The sequence below is a fragment of the Hyperoodon ampullatus genome (genome assembly GCF_949752795.1).
Source record: "Hyperoodon ampullatus genome assembly, chromosome: 1".
Lineage (NCBI taxonomy): Eukaryota > Metazoa > Chordata > Mammalia > Artiodactyla > Ziphiidae > Hyperoodon > Hyperoodon ampullatus.
This window is the reverse complement of record NC_136914.1, coordinates 118,256,025-118,272,935: the sequence shown is the minus strand read 5'-3', so window position 1 is coordinate 118,272,935 and position 16,911 is coordinate 118,256,025. Positions and strand designations below refer to the sequence as shown.

The 16,911-nt window shown below is 39.4% G+C and overlaps 1 protein-coding gene across 1 annotated transcript in view; it reads right to left on the bottom strand.

Moving 5' to 3' along the window:
- Positions 1–16,911, bottom strand: part of LYST (lysosomal trafficking regulator) — a gene marked incomplete at both ends in the record, with an annotated part of 150,969 nt that overhangs the window by 45,859 nt on the left and 88,199 nt on the right. The window contains 6 exons of the mRNA XM_079697574.1: positions 1,250–1,316; positions 6,565–6,809; positions 11,138–11,290; positions 13,558–13,613; positions 15,571–15,632; positions 16,798–16,894. Of these exons, the coding sequence (XP_079553700.1) occupies positions 1,250–1,316; positions 6,565–6,809; positions 11,138–11,290; positions 13,558–13,613; positions 15,571–15,632; positions 16,798–16,894 (680 nt within the window). The remainder of the gene's footprint in view (positions 1–1,249; positions 1,317–6,564; positions 6,810–11,137; positions 11,291–13,557; positions 13,614–15,570; positions 15,633–16,797; positions 16,895–16,911) is intronic.

Genomic DNA, 16,911 nt, shown 5'->3' with positions numbered 1-16,911 from the left:
CGCCATTCTCCATGGCTTGCCCTCAGCCCTCCTGAGTGTCCGGGGGTCTGGTGCCCCACTAAGGCCTGACCATGCACGTTTACCCTCTCATTTGCTCATAGAGAACCCACCTGTTCTGTACCCCACCTCCCAGCCCTCTGACTCCCAACTAATACATAAATCTAAACTGATAATAATATCAGTTTAGATAATATATATCTAATATATCTCAACTGGTCAAGGGCTCAATAAATAAGAGCTGCCACTCTCACTAGAGATGTCTGTGTCTTAAGAGGGTTTCAAGCTGTAATGCTACATTCTTTAGAGAAATGCTTCTCTAGCAGAGAAACTGCAATAGAAATGTAAAACCTGTATCATATTATTGGAATTCTTTAATATAACATTTTATAGCTGTTTTGCAGTGGAGTTACACAGAAATAACGAAGACGGTGGTGACTTTTCAACTATTCCTGTCTTCCCATCATAAAGCAAGAAGCTCAACCAAATTTTTAATATCTGTCACTATTCTCATCTCCTGTAGCTTCTGTCTGTCTCTAATAACAAAGTCAGGTGACAGTGAATTTTCTGGAGTCACTTCTCTTTGATTCCCATAACACTGCTGCATTTTTAGCTGCAGAAGAATCAAGCAGTGACAGTTGTAAGATGCTTGGATGGACCTTTCTGGAACTTTGACATAAGATAACGTAGTGAATATGAGAAAACTACTTCAGCTGCTCCTATCTTGATACTGTTGTGAAGAATGTAACATATGACTAATGGGTTTTTAAAAATCTCCAGCAGGATTCCATTAATATTAATTTCACAGAAATGGGTAATTAATTTCTATTTTTAAACTTTACAATCCAGTATTTTTTGTTAATAAACCTGTGAACAATTTGCTGAGATGAATAATAAGGGATTATGGTACATTATAAATATATTGATATTATTATATATAACACTAGGGGATACAAATAGCAGGTCCCTGGAAATCTTTGTGATTTTTATAAGGAATATAATTATTTATATATTTGAACATTACAACGATTATGAGCTTCCAATTTATGTAACAGTAAGTGCATTTCTTTTTCTGGGCAAAATGTTTTCAGAGAATTAAGACAGAAAATAATATTTAAAAAGTTGACTGTTAATCAAAGCACAAGGAAGTGGGAAACAGAAAAATCAATACATTTAAAATTAAGTAAAACAGTCTGTAAAACAAAAATCCAGTTTTTACTTATCAAAATACATGAGGAAAAACTAAACCTACCTTGTATGTGTCCACGTAACGATCTTCTTTTTCTTTGTACTGCACAGCTATGGGCTTGGAGAGATTTCTACAGAGGAAGAGATGATGGAAAACATCGAAGTATGCTGATACTGTCAGGATTAAGCTGCCTTAGATGTTTACAAGTAAATAAGTGGTCAACAAAATACTCAGCCCTTGGTTTAGTGCTTACACATGTTGCTTTGCAATTAAGTCACAATTATGATTTCATAACCTATGAAGATAGAATTTTTCTAAAGAGATGCATACCATTATTAGGAATTCCTGACTTAACGAGTAACCTACACAAGAAGAGCTGTTCTCCCTCCCTTTTCTGGTTCCTCTACTTCCTCCAAATCATAACTGATGCTGCCCATGGCAGCTGATTCCTACCGAGCCCTGGAAGTTCCCGCCCCCATTTCCAGATTCTACACCCAGCTCGGCAAGGAAGAGTGAAGGGCACTTTGGATAGCAGATATGATCATGAGGAGATGTTATGTAATTACTAGGTTAGTGAAAACTGAAGAAACAACACATGCTTAAAATTACCACCCTGAAATCTGGAGTGTGAGTACTGACGTAAACATTTTGTTATCTAATTCGTGGATAGTGACTGACCCATGTGCACAGTGTAGACAACGTATGCATGCGTATGCATGTCTGCGCTGGTGTTCACACTGTATCAGGGAGGGAAGAGAACTCAAGGATCAATTTCCAGGCTTCCCTAGTGGCGCAGTGGTTGAGAGTCTGCCTGCCGATGCAGGGGACACGGGTTCGAGCCCTGGTCTGGGAGGATCCCACATGCCGCAGAGCGACTAGGCCCGTGAGCCACAACTGCTGAGCCTGCGCGTCTGGAGCGTGTGCTCCTCAACAGGAGAGACCGCGATAGTGAGAGGCCCGTGCACCACGATGAAGAGTGGTCCCCACTTGCCACAACTAGGGGAAGCCCTTGCACAGAAACGAAGACCCAACACAGCAAAAATAAATTAATTAATTAATAAACTCCTACCCCCAACATGAAAAAAAAAAAAAAAAAGGATCAATTTCCACTTTCACAAGCTACAGAGTCAAGCAGCATCTGTGTGAGGCCCATAAAAGAGCAAGAGAACAAGATCCAATGAGGAAGGGCAGGCTTCTCTGGCTGAGGTGCCATCCGGTCTGGCACCAGGATGGGACCACCTGGAGTTTCAACATCTGGCACCACAACTAGATCAACATCAAGATTTGCTCAAGTTTCAGTTAAGTCAAACCAGGTCTGCTTAGCCAGAGGTTGATATATCTATTTTGGGGGAAAATTATTTCCTAGGGATATTAAACTTAGTGATAGCAAACACATTAGTTTCATTTTTGAGGCTTTGATAATCCTAAAAACTTTGTTAAAAAGTAAAGACGGTTTTATAGCATAGATACAAATTCACCTCAATATAGGAGAAATCGTGTTCAAGATCCTGCCATGCAATTTTTTTCTAAACAGTGTAAGTAGTTTTTTTGAACACAGGTAATACTGTTGTGGTTGGAAAATCAGAAGTTACTGATGAGTGAATAGAATAAACCAAAAATCAACCACAATACTATCACTCACAATATATCTGCAAGGGTACATACCTTTCCAGATGCTCTCTCCTTATTTGTGTATGTATAATTACTTTTAAAATAAAAATCTCCCCCTCCCCCATAATATACATTTCTACAATATCATTCTTTTTTTTTAAATATAAATTTATTTATTTATTTATTTTTGGCTGTGTTGGGTCTTTGTTGCTGTGTGCGCATGGGCTTTCTCTAGTTGCGTTGAGCTGGGGCTACTCTTTGCTGTGGTGTGCTGGCTTCTCATTATGGTGGCTTCTCTTGTTGCGGAGCATGGGCTCCAGGCGTGTGGGCTTCAGTAGTTGTGGTGCATGAGCTTAGCTGCTCCACAGCATGTGGGATCTTCCTGGACCAGGGCTCAAACCCATGTCCTCTGCATTGGCAGGTGGATTCTTAACCACTGTGCTACCGGGGAAGTCCTCAGTAGTGTAAAAATTTAAATGTACATTAGCAGTGTATAAAAATGTCTAAATGATAAATAATGTTCCATTTGTTCTTTTTTAAATTGACAAATACATTAAATTGAATCTGATTTCTTGAAAGCTGTCTGAACTAGGCCTACTATTTAGCAGTTATAATTAAAATATTCTAATACACTAAGTAGTATATTGGCAGTCAATTTTTCTTTAAACTACATAGATAATTTTTTAACTGAAGTGTAATGGATATATAACACTGTATTAGTTTCAGGTGTCCAACATAATGATTTGATATTTGTATATTTGATATTACAAAATGATCACCACAGTAAGTCTAGGTAGCAGCCATCACCACATGTAGTTACAGGATTTTTTTTTGTTGTGCTGAGAACTTTTTTTTTTTTTTTTTTTCGGTACGCGGGCCTCTCACTGTTGTGGCCTCTCCCGTTGCGGAGCACAGGCTCCGGACGCGCAGGCTCAGCGGCCATGGCTCACGGGCCCAGCTGCTCCGCGGCATGTGGGATTTTCCCGGACCGGGGCACAAACCCGTGTCCCCTGCATCGGCAGGTGGACTCTCAACCACTGCGCCACCAGGGAAGCCCTGTGCTGAGAACTTTTAAGATTTACTCTCTCAGCAACTTTCAAACATGTAATGCAGTGTTATTAGCTAAGGTCATCGTGCTGTGCATTGCATCCCAGGGCTCATTTCATAACTGGCAGTCTGTACCTTTTGACTCCCTTCACACATTTTGCCACAATCCCACCCTCCCAATGCTTCTGGCAACCACCAATCTGTTCTCTGTATCAATGAGTTTTTCTGTTTGTTCGTTTTTTTTGTTTTTATTTTTAGATTCCACATACAAGTAAGATCATACTTATTTGTATGGTATTTGTCTTTGACTGACTTGTTTCACTTAGCATAATGCCCGCAAGGTCTATCCATGCCGTCACAAGATTTCATTCTCCTTTATGGATAAATAGTATTCCATTGTGTGTGTGTGACATTTTATTTATCCATTCATCCACAGATGGACACTTAGGTTGTTTCTGTATCTTGGCTACTATAAATAATGCTGCAGTGAACATGGGGGTGCAGATATCTTTTCAACTTAGTGCTTTCATTTCCTCTGGATAAATACCCAGAAGTAGAATGGCTGGATCATATGACAGATCTATTTTTAGTTTTTTAAGGAGCTTCCATATTGTTCTCCACAGTGGCTGCACCAATTTACATTCCCACCAACAGTGCACAGGGTCTCTTTTCTCTATATCCTCGCCAACAGTTGTTATTTCTTGACTTTCTGATCCTAGCCAGAGAATGTTATTTAAAACTAAAGAAACAGAATATTCCCTCATCAACTAGGGCTATTTGGTTACTCTAAAAGGCAACTCATTCAGGAAAGGCAGGATAAAAGCTTAATTCTTTTCCTTATTTGTCAAATTTCAAAAACAAGGAATTGGTGCCCTACCCAAACAGTGACCAGTGAGTTTAGTTTTGCTTTGTTTTGGGGGCCTTTAAAAAGTGTCATTATTAACTTAAGTATTTTTTTTTTTTGCGTTACGCGGGCCTCTCACTGTTGTGGCCTCTCCCGTTGCGGAGCACAGGCTCTGGATGCACAGGCTCAGCGGCCATGGCTCACGGGTCCAGCCGATCCGCGGCATGTGGGATCTTCCCGGACGAGGGCACGAACCCGTGTCCCCTGCATCGGCAGGCAGACTCTCAACCAATGCGCCACCAGGGAAGACCAACTTAAGTATTTTTTAAATTCAAATGTGTTCAAGCAACTGTAGTCATTATTTTTTCTGATGCCCAGATTGTCCTGTCTTTGGCAGTGAGAGCCACTTCCAGTTGGCTCCTAAGTCTTTTATTTTTTGTAACTGCGGTAAAAAAAACGCACATCACAAAACTTACCATCCTAACCATCCTCAAGTACCTAGTTCAGTGGTGTTAACAATGTCCACATTGTTGTGCAATAGGTCTCTAAACCTTTTTCATTTTGTAAAAAGCTGAAACTCTGCACCTGCTGAGCAACAACCCCCTATATCCACCCCCCTCTTCTCCTGTCCCCCACATCCAACATTACACTCTCTGTCTCTCTGAGTTGACTGCCCTAGACAGCTCATGAAGAGGAATCACACAGTGTTTGTCTTCTGCGGCTGGCTCATTCCATTTAGCACAACGTCCTCAGGGCTCATCCATGTGACAGGACTTCCCTCCTTCTTAAGGTTGAGTAATATTCCTCTGTATGTATGCACCTCATTTTCCCCATCCATTGATCCAGAGACAGACACCTGAGCTGCCTCCACCTCCTGGCCACTGCGAATAAAGCTGCAAAGAACATAGGTGTGCAAATATGGCTCCCGAGTCCTTCTGACAAGGCTATAGTCATTTCCTTGCTCTCTGACACAACAAAATATCCTGGGCTCATCTTGTATGTTTTCTTCTAATAAATGCAGAAGAAATGAGAGAATAGGAAATCACCATTCTGTAACCCCTAGTGAAATAATAGACTTGAACAATAATCATCAATGAAAGAAACAAGTTCAACGGGAGGCTGAACCCACGGACCAGCCTGAGCATCTTTAGAGTGGGATATCACAGGCCTCCTGATATGGGGCAATATAAAGTCCACACCACCTCCTCTAGAGGATTCTTGCCAAAAAATGTTGAATCTGAATCTAAGCAAGACTTTAGAAGTAATTTGCAGTCTCTAGGAAGTACAGAGGCTAGAGGAAAAACCTAAATGCTAATGTGGAATGGGGGACATCCTATAAGACAAATGACTTATTTTTGTTTTAAAAACAAGTCAATGTTAGGAAGAAAGAAAGAGAAAAATACATACACAAAAATAGGGCTGTTCTAGATGTTATGTCTTTAGAAACAAAGCAACCAAAGGTGACAGTGGGCCTGACTCAAACAAATCAACTATAGAAAGACACCTCTGATATAATCAGGGGACATTTGAAAATGGACTGGATATTAGATGATACCACGAAATTACTGTTGATTTTCTTAGATATGATAACGGCACTGAGGTTATGAAAGAAAATGTTCCACTTTTTTCTTAAGAGATGTGTACTAAAGATCATACGAATGACAAAAGATTTGTGTGGCTCATCTTAAGAAGAAAAAAAAGATGACATAAGTTTGGCAAAAATCTTGATAATTGTTGAGCTGGGGTCATGGTCATATGGGGCTCATTATACATTCATTCTATTTTTGTGCATGTTTGAAAATTCTTACAATAAGAACTTCAGTAAAATAAATACATCATATTGACAAAGCCAAAAGGTGATGATGTCTTTAGTTACCTGTACACTGATGGATCGCTGAGGTCAAGGGTCTCACTAACGTAGTCAGCTAGGATAAACGGGAACACTGGATACTGCATGAGATCATTAAAGGATCGGCCGGCATGTTTGTTTAAGTGAGTCAAATATTCAAAATTAGTAATTTGTCCAGTATACCATAAATTTGTCAGAGCGGTGATATTGCCATATTCCAGAAGATTAGGGAGGTTATTTGTTAGTATACTGTGGTACACATCATCACGAACCTAAAAAGGAAGGAGAGAAAAAAACCCAGATTTTATTTTTAGGCTTGACATTTTCCTCCAAAGAATCCATGATATTATAGGCATGTTACTAATCTCAAGTCCTCCAAGAAAATACTTTTTGCCCAATAACACTGACTGGTGGGGAACTGAGATTCAAATCCACGTCTTCCTCCAAAGGTTGGGCTATTTATTTATTGAAGTGTAGTTGATTAACAATATTATATTAGTTTTAGGTGTACAACATAGTGATTCAATTTTTTTATAAATTATACTCCATTTAAAGTTGTTATAAAATGTTGGCTTAATTCCTTGTGCTGTACCATATACCCTTGTAACTTATTTATTTTGTATATAATAGTTTGTACCTCTTAATCCTCTCCCCTTATCTTGCCCCTCCCCCTTCTCTCTCCCCACTGGTACCACTAGTTTGTTCTCCATATCTATGAGTCTATTTCTTTTTTTTTTTTATATTCATTCACTTGTGGCTCTTAACCACTATGTTTTGCAGCTGGAGAAATCAGTAAGAAACTAAGAAGTCTGTATAGAAAAGTCACTTATATACAGACCCTAAGAAAAAAAATCAATAAAGGAAAATGAAGAGTCTTCATCTAAATAAATGCAACATGATGTAGTAGAAAGAGCATAGTTTTCTGACAGAACTGGTCTTTTTTCTTGCTTAAACTCTTTGTGTTACAGTTATCATACCTGTAATATGAGGGTAATAATATTTATTTCCTGAGAATGAAATAAACTATCCTATGTAAAACAGAATACTTGATTTTCACTACTGATTGAAAACTAGCATGTAAACTCTTTTTTCAGAGAGGCACAAAAGTTCCGTCACAGAAAAAAGGTATTCTGATTTCTTCTAAAGCAATTAAATGATAATTGATAATAAATGGAAAAAAAACAGATGAGCCAGGACTTTGCTAAAAACAAATTTGAATTGCCCCTCTTAAATGTGTATATGCTTTAGGCATTGGAAGGTGAGCCACGGATGTGGATAATCAAAGATGAGACTAAAAGTGAATGAGAAGAATGATCTTGGTTATGGAATAGGCAAGATTACAAGGTGTTTAAGAACCTGAACCTTAAGGTCTGTTTCACAACAATGTGAATATACTTAACACAACTGAACTGTACGCTTGAAAATGGTTAAGATGGCAACTTTTATGTTATGTATTTTTTATGATAATTAAAAAAAAAGAATCGGTTCAAGGCAAAAACAAAAACTAAACTTATATTCTAAATCTGAAGGTTACAATATGGAGGTTCCTTAAAAAACTAAAAATAGAACTACCATGTGACCCAGCAATCCCACTACTGGACATATACCCAGAGAAAACCATAATTCAAAAAGACACATGCACCCCAATGTTCACTGCAGCACTATTTACAATAGCCAGGACATGAAAGCAACCTACATGTCCATCAAGAGAAGAATGGATAAAGAAGATGCGGTACATATATACAATGGAATATTACTCAGCCATAAAAAGGAACAAAATTGGGTCATTTGTAGAGACGTGGATGGACCTAGAGACTGTCATACAGAGTGAAGTAAGTCAGAAAGAGAAAAACAAATATCATATATATATATATATATATATATATATATTTTTTTTTTTTTTCATTACGCGGGCCTCTAACTGTTGTGGCCTCTCCCGTTATGGAGCACAGGCTCCGGATGTGCAGGCTCAGCGGCCATGGCTCACGGGCCCAGCCGCTCCGTGGCATGTGGGATCTTCCCAGACCAGGGCACGAACCTGCGTCCCCTGCATCGGTAGGTGGACTCTCAACCACTGCGCCACCAGTGAAGCCCCAAATATCATATATTAATGCATATATGTGGAATCTGAACAAACTGGTATAGACGATCTTATTTACAAAGCAGAAATAGAGACATAGACGTAGAGAACAAACGTACGGATACCAAGGGGGAAGGGCCGGGGTGGGATGAATTGGGAGATTGGGATTGACATCTAAACACAACTGATACTATGTATAAAATAGATAACTAGGGCTTCCCTGGCCCAGAGCCTGTGCTCCGCAATGGGAGAGGCCACGACAGTGAGAGGCCCGCGTACCGCAAAAAAAAAAAAAAAAGATAACTAATGAGAACCTACAGTATAGCACAGGGAACTCTACTCAGTGCTCTGTGGTGACCTAAATGGAAGGAAATCCAAAAAAGAGGGGATATAGGTATACATATAGCTGTTTCACTTTGCTGTACAGCAGAAACTTACACAACATTGTAAAGCAACTATACTCCAATAAAAATAAAAAAAAAATAAATCTGAAGGTTGCCTGCTGCTGAAGCTAAGGTTGGTGGAAAAGAATTTATGACAGTTTGCATACTAACCTCTGCAAGAAAAAGGAAACATTTATTCATTCAACAAATATTTATTGAGCACCTATATACCAGCATGTTTAAGGTGCTAAAGCTGAAGCGCTTAACAAAACAAAGTCCTTACAGTCTATTGGGGAGACACTGTTGGATGCTTTTAAGTGCTGTGAGAAAAATAGAGCAAAGCAAAGGAGATAAGGGATGCTTGGGGGTAGCAGTGAGGCAGGGGTTGCTGTTTTATTTAGAGTAATCAGGGAAGTCTCTCTGATAAGAAGACATTTGACCAGGGAACCTGAAAAAAGTAAGGGAGTCAGTAATGTAGTTCTAAGAGGAAAAGCATTCCAGGCAGCATTCTAGGGAGCAGTAAGTGCCAAGGCCCTGAGGCATCAGTGTGCCTGCTATAGTCAAGGTAAACAAGGTCTCCACAGATGGATCAGAGAGAGTGAAGGATAGAATGGTAGAAGATAAGGTCAGAGAGATAAGGAAGTGCCAGATTATTCAACATTGTAAGGTCTTTGCCTTTAATGGAGTGACACAGAAAGTGGTCGGAGGGTTTTGAGCGGAGGAATGGCACGATCTGACACACTTTAGCTGCTGTGTTGAGAACAGTCTGAAAGAAGAGGGAGTATGGAAGCAGGGAGGCCAGTTAGGAGGCTAGTATAATGATTTATGCAAGAGATGACAGTGGCTTGGACCAGGATGGTAGCAGTGGAAGCAGTCAGATTCTGGATGTATTCTGAGGGGTGAGCCAACAGAACTTACTGATAGAGTAGATGTAGTAGATGAAAGAATAAGAGGAGTCGAGGATAATCCCTAGGTTTTTGACCTGGCCAATCAGAAACACTGGAGTCGCCATTTACTGAGATGGGGAAAACTGCAAAGAGATTTTGCGGGGGAGATTAGAAGTTCAGTTTTGTCCGTGTAAAATTTGAGATGCCAATTAGACTTCCAAGTGGAGATGCCAAGTAGAAACTTAAATATTTGAGTGGGCATCCAGGGAAGAGGTTTGGGTGGTGATATAAATCTGTTAAGTTGTTATAACACAGATAGTATTTAAAGTCACAAGATGGCATGAGAAGAGAAGAGGTCTGGAGGGTTAGCCCTGGGAATTCCCTAGCGTTCCAGTGGTTAGGACTCGGCGCTTTCACTGCCATGGCCTGGGTTCAATTCCTGGATGTTCAATCCCTGTTCCGGGAACTAAGATCCTGAGAACCGTGCACTGCGGCCAAAAAATTTAAAAAATAAAAAATAAAATGAAGAGTGAGTGCCGAGATGCCCAGAGGAAGCATCTGCAAACAAGACTGATGAGGAATGGCTGGTGAGCTAAAAGGAGAACTAAGAAAGTGATAACTCAGAAGCCCAGTGAGGAAGGGTTTTTTTTTTCCTTTCTTTAAAGAAAGAGAGAATAATCAGCTGTGTCAAATGCTGCTGAGGAGTCAAGTAAGATGAAGACTAAGAAATATGACCATAGGGTTTAGCAACACGGAGGTCACTGGTGATGCCAACCAAAGAAGTTACAGGAGGAGTGGTGAGAAGAAGATCTGACTGGAGCATTTCCAAGGAGAACCGGAGGAGAGGAATTGGAAGCAGCAAGCATTCACAGTTTCTTCCAAGAGGTTTTCTATAAAGGCTAGCAGACACATAGTAGCTGAAAGGATGTGGCAGTCAAAAAAGGGTTTGTCAAAAATGGAATCTACTATCAAGGTTAAACTACTTTCAGGTTGGTTATACATTCGTTCATTTGCTTTTTACAGATACTGTCACTCTGGGGAATGAGAATTTAATACAGTTTTGGAGGACAAAAATAATCCTAATATAACTAAGTATTTACTTTAATCAGTACTAAGAAATAAGGCAATTTTTATTTGATTTCAGAAACAAAGTTTAAATAAGTTAAAACTTCATTTAATCAGTATGAGTGTAGTTACACTGATCCATGATCGCTTTGAAAAAGTATATGTATTAATAAAGGCAAATTTACCTTGGTGTTATCAAATGCCAACAGGAGTGTTCTGCCATTTGTTAAAAAGATTTCTACTGCATTATCTCTCAATTGCCACCAACGCTTGTGAACTTCTTTAATTTCTTCATATGTCCAGGAAAATGATGCTGGTTCCAATTCTCCCTGAAGGCTCTAAAGACAAAGGAAATAACATGAAAGTATTTGCTCTACATGAAATAGAAATAATTGTTTTAATTTTAGATTGTTAAAAACTATCAAAATGCAATAGAAAGTCTTCCTTTTGTGGCAAAATGGCAGATAAGATTCTCTGAAAATCCTCCCACTACTAAACCCTTCAAAATGCTGGATTAAAAAATCTAAGAAAAAAAATTTAAATAGACTTCGTTTAAACTTTTTTAGTAGGCTGTATTTTTTAGAGCAGTTTTAGGTTTATAGAATTGAGCAGATAGCACGGCGTTCCAATGCATAGCTTCCCCGCACTCAGTTTCCCTACTGTGAACACCTTGTTCTCACGTGGTGCATGTGCTACAACTGATGAGCCACTATTGAACAGGTTATTCTTAACTAAAGTCCATAGTTTAATCTTGGTGTTGTATAGTTCAATGGGTTTTGACAAATGTTTAATGACATGTATCCACCATTACACTATCACACAGACTAGTGTCACTGCCCTAAAATTCCCTTCTGTTCCATCTGGCAGCCACTGATCTTTTTATTGTCTCCACTGTGTTCCTTTTTCCAGAATGTCATATGGTTGGAATCATACAGTATGTAGACTTTTCAGACCGATTTCTTTTACTAAGCAAATATTCTTTTAAATGTATAGTTGAGCTTGCAAGAAAGTAAGGGAAATGAAATCTCCAGGAGTCAAAAACAAAGAGAAATTTGAAAAACAGCTGTAACGAGGAAGTGACACTTTGGCCTGCTCTATGTGTGCTTTACTATTGTACTGGGTCCCAACTCATTTCTAGAAGTAGAGGCAGGAAATATATTACAAAGAAAATAAAATATTTTAATGAAAACATAATATTCTCATTCTTAAAACCAAAATCCTCCCTGTTTAGCTTCGACATTCAACATGAATTCAAGTTAATAAACATTAATTAAGCATCTACAGGCAAGGTGCTCTGCTAAGTGCCCTGCATAAATCTATGTATGATAAAAACGGGGAACGAGATATTTGCACCCACTTTTAAAAGGCAAGATAGCAAATGTCATACAGGAAGTAAGAAAAAATGCTACAAAAGGACAGAGAAAAGAAGAAGCCTTCAATCTATTAAAAAGCAAGGGTCTTTTTAGAGTTTTAAAGGTGAATATGTAACCTTTTGGCTCCAGAAAAAAAGCTGTTTCATGTAGCAACTATTAAATTCTTTGGTTGCTGAAAAGATACATCTTGAAAAATAACATAACTATATTTTTACTAGCTGGGATAAATACTGTAGTAATTGCTATATGAATCATGAAATAATGCCTACTCAATTTTCGGGGGCTATATTAAATTAATTATTTTTTAACATGATTTGCTTTACAAGCAAATTTTGTGTTCTCACTCATTAATTTCTTTGAATCAAATATGTATTCACCATTAAACCATACATAATCTTATTTACTTACATCCTTAGCAGTTTGTAGCTTTAGAAGTCCTGAAACAAAGAGCCTTACTTCTCCTGTTACAGGGCTCTCAAAACAATATATTTTTTTTTTTTTGTGGTACGCAGGCCTCCCCCTGTTGTGGCCTCTCCCGTTGTGGACCACAGGCTCCGGAGGCACAGGCTCAGCGGCCATGGCTCACGGGCCCAGCCGCTCCGCGGCATGTGGGATCCTCCCAGACCGGGGCACGAACCCGTGCCCCCTGCATCGGCAGGCGGACCCTCAACCACTGCGCCACCAGGGAAGCCCCAAAACAATATTTTAATGGCATGTAAATGAATTCAAATGGATAAAATGCTTTTCTGTACAAAAATGTGAATTGAGTCTTTTTTGTTATTTTCTGATTGATATCAGTATTTCCAGAAGAATAAAAATCATGACTACTAAGCTATGTGAATATCAGGATTACTTAAGTTATTCAATTAGACAATATTTTTCTTTCTTTTTGAAGGCAAATGTACATGATAGTAAACAGGGGGTGGCAGGGAGTTTGCTGCTACTGAGGACAGTAGTGAAAAATCGAGTGGACATACACAGAAATAACAGGAGCACTTTAGAATATGACTCATAATACTCACGGCTCTGCGAATCAGACCATAAGCCAGAGGGGATGGCATGGTCTTCTTTTTAAAATTATCTTTAAAAAAAATTGGAATTCAGACAAATTTACACAGAGTGCAACAATTAATGAACTCTAACAGTTCTACAAGCTCTCTGGTTGTATTAAATTTACACATTTTGGGAATTTGTCTAGATTCATACAAATGCAAACTTAAGCCTCTACTCACGGAACTTTCAACTGTGTCAGAAGCGTTATCTTCCACAAAATACATTCCACATTTACCTGCAGAAAATAATTGGTATGAGTTTAAAAATGTATATGCACTATTACCTTATATGGTTAAAGGCATGCCTCTGGAGTCAGTTGGACTGAATTTGAATCCCAGAACCCAGAACGAGCTAATACTCTCTCTCTCTCTCTCTCTCTCTCTCTCTCTATATATATATATATATATATATATATATTTTTTTTTTTTTTTTTTTTTTTTTTTTTTTTTTTGCGGTACGCAGGCCTCTCACTGTTGTGGCCTCTCCCGTTGTGGAGCACAGGCTCCGGACGCACAGGCTCAGCGGCCATGGCTCACGGGCCCAGCCGCTCCGCGGCATGTGGAATCTTCCCGGACCAGGGCACGAACCCGTGTCCCCTGCATCGGCAGGCAGACTCTAAACCACTGCGCCACCAGGGAAGCCCTCAATAAATAGTTTTGAAGAGCATCCATGAGATCTTAGGCAAGTTGCTTAACCTCTTTGTACTTTAGCCTCATTATAAAAAGAAGAGGGAAGACTCTATTTCACAGGGTTACTGTGGGAATTAAATTAGAATATATGTAAAATGTTTATTAACGGTATCTGCCACTTCATGCTAAAAGGTTTAGGCTATTAATTATTACCAGTATTCTTCTTAGGTTACTAGCATATTACTTTGCTTTATTTTGTCATACATTAACTGAAGTCAAGTTATCAACTAAATTTTCTAGCAAAAGAGGAACGCTTAATTATTTTGCTGACTTAAACACTCAGTAGGGCAGAAAAGGCCTTACAAGATACTTCCCCAATTTTCCCTGCTTGATAGGCTGTTTTTAATGCATGCCCCTACGTCATGTATCCAAACAGTAGAAACTTCCCTGGGGCTCTGCAGTGGGTGCTGGTCACCTTGAGCACTGGCACGGCTGGCTCAGAGAAAGGCACCATCTCCATCCTTGTGACCATGGGGCTCAGCCCTGGCAAGCTCGAAACTCTGCCTGTCAGGGCTTCGGGGCTATAGCTTTAGCCAACTGCAGCGACTCTCAAATTTGAGGGTGCATCAGAATCTCTGCAGGGTTCATAAAAATGCAGATCGCTGGGCCCCACCCACAGAGTTTCAGATTCAGCAGGTCTGGGCTGGGGCCTGAGAATGCGTATTTCTTAGAAGTTCCTATGTGATGCTGATGCTCCTGATCTGGGGACCGCGCTTTGAGAGCAACTGGCCCACAGCGTAGAAATTGGTTCTTTAAGGGAATAGAGACTAGAGTGATAAAACCTTATTCCTTCATGTCTTGAGGAAAAAATTTCTCACCAAATGTAACTATCCATGGATCGACAGTCTTGGCCTTTCTCTCAGAAGTACAATAGAGAATATAAATTATGAACAATCTCAAGGTGGATATATTTCATACGCATAGGGGTATCTGTTAAAACAGTAGGCTTATAAGTATACCAATAATTCTTTACTTTAAAAATAAAAATTGATATATAATAAAAGGAATGATTAAATATAAAAATGTATACTCATGAAGAAAGTCAATTTATAAAAATTAAAATGCTGTTCAGGGCTTCCCTGGTGGCGCAGTGGTTGAGAGTCCGCCTGCCAATGCAGGGGACATGGGTTCATGCCCCGGTCCGGGAAGATCCCAGGTACCGTGGAGTGGCTGGGCCTGTGAGCCATGGCCGCTGAGCCTGCGCGTCCGGAGCCTGTGCTCCGCAATGGGAGAGGCCGCAACAGTGAGAGGCCCGCGTATAGCAAAAAAAAAAAAAAAAATACTGTTCATGTGCTTTTCAGAGAATAAGATTGTCATTTTTCACATTCATGAGTCATATACATTATATACAAATGTTAAGGCAAAATAACCTATAAGAAAGAGGTTATTTGTTATAGAAAGTTCATCTCATTTAATGGTAGTGTGTCAAAACAATGCTTCAAATTATCTAAGAATAAAATAGGCAGGGTGAATATGTGTAAAAATCTGCAAAGTGTGACTTACCTAACAACAATTCACCAGCTGTCTCTCTAGATGGTGCGACGCTGATACATCTTCGATTCACTCTGTCAAAACATATTTAAAATTACTATGATTAAATGTTTTGACCGATTTCAGAGAGTAAAAGCTTTATTTTATCATAGAAGATTTCAGCAAAGCAGACTAGAGTTTCAAAAGCATAAAACATCTTGTTAAAATCCACATGAAAATAACTCATTTATTGACATTATAATAGAGGAGAAAATAGCGGAAACTTTTAGAAAAGGTGAATAATCCCAACACTCTTATGCAGAATACAGGGATTCCATTATTTAAAAGAGACTTCGGGCTTCCCTGGTGGCGCAGTGGTTAAGAGTCCGCCTGCTGATGCAGGGGACACGGGTTCGTGCCCCGGTCCGGGAGGATCCCACGTGCCGCGGAGCGGCTGGGCCCGTGAGCCATGGCCGCTGAGCCTGCGCGTCCGGAGCCTGTGCTCCGCAATGGGAGAGGCCACAACAGTGAGAGGCCCACGTACCTCAATTAAAAAAAAAAAAAAAAAAAAAAGAGACTTCAATATTTTCTATTTTCCAGTAAATAAGCAAACATTGGTTCATGGCTCTGATACTTCAAACACAGAAAAGAAGCTTAGCATTCTAGGAAAAAGGGGGGATTCAGAGTCAGAAAAGTTCCTCTATTCTTTAGTCAAGTCACTTATCTTTTTTGAGTCTCGCAGTTTTTTACCTATACAATGGGCATCATAACAACCTCGACCACACCAATAATGAAAATACTATCAATAGCTACCATACTGACCCACTGAATAGTGCTATGACTTATCTTCCTCATGTAACAGATGAGGAAACTGAGACAGAGAGAGGCTAAGATCAGATGGCTAGTAGGAAGAGGAACTAGGATTTGAACCTTTAATCAATACACTAGATTGCCTCTTGAGATGCCACCAGCAGCGCTATCTATTTCACAGAGCTGTTGGAAAAATCAACTACAAAAATATATGTATGCAACCAAGGGCCAGAGCATGATGACTGAAGTCCAATGAATCCTCCCTAACAAAAATGTCTGTTCTTTTTGGATTCTGGCCATTCAGCTTTGTCTTCTCTTTGAGCCATGTTTGGGATCTTTCCCAAAACCATGGCATTATCTAAAATAAATATTACATAAGCGCAACAATAGACTATTAAAGTCTTTAACATCTTCAACAAAAGAGAAAATGTCTTATGGATTCAAATTTACCTTATAGACTCACTTGCAGCTTTGTCCTTCACAGTAGAAGAGAAAGAAGAATGAGTTTTGTCTTCAAATAGGTAAGAGAGTGGTGGTTTGACCACATCTGCTGAGAAAAAAAGG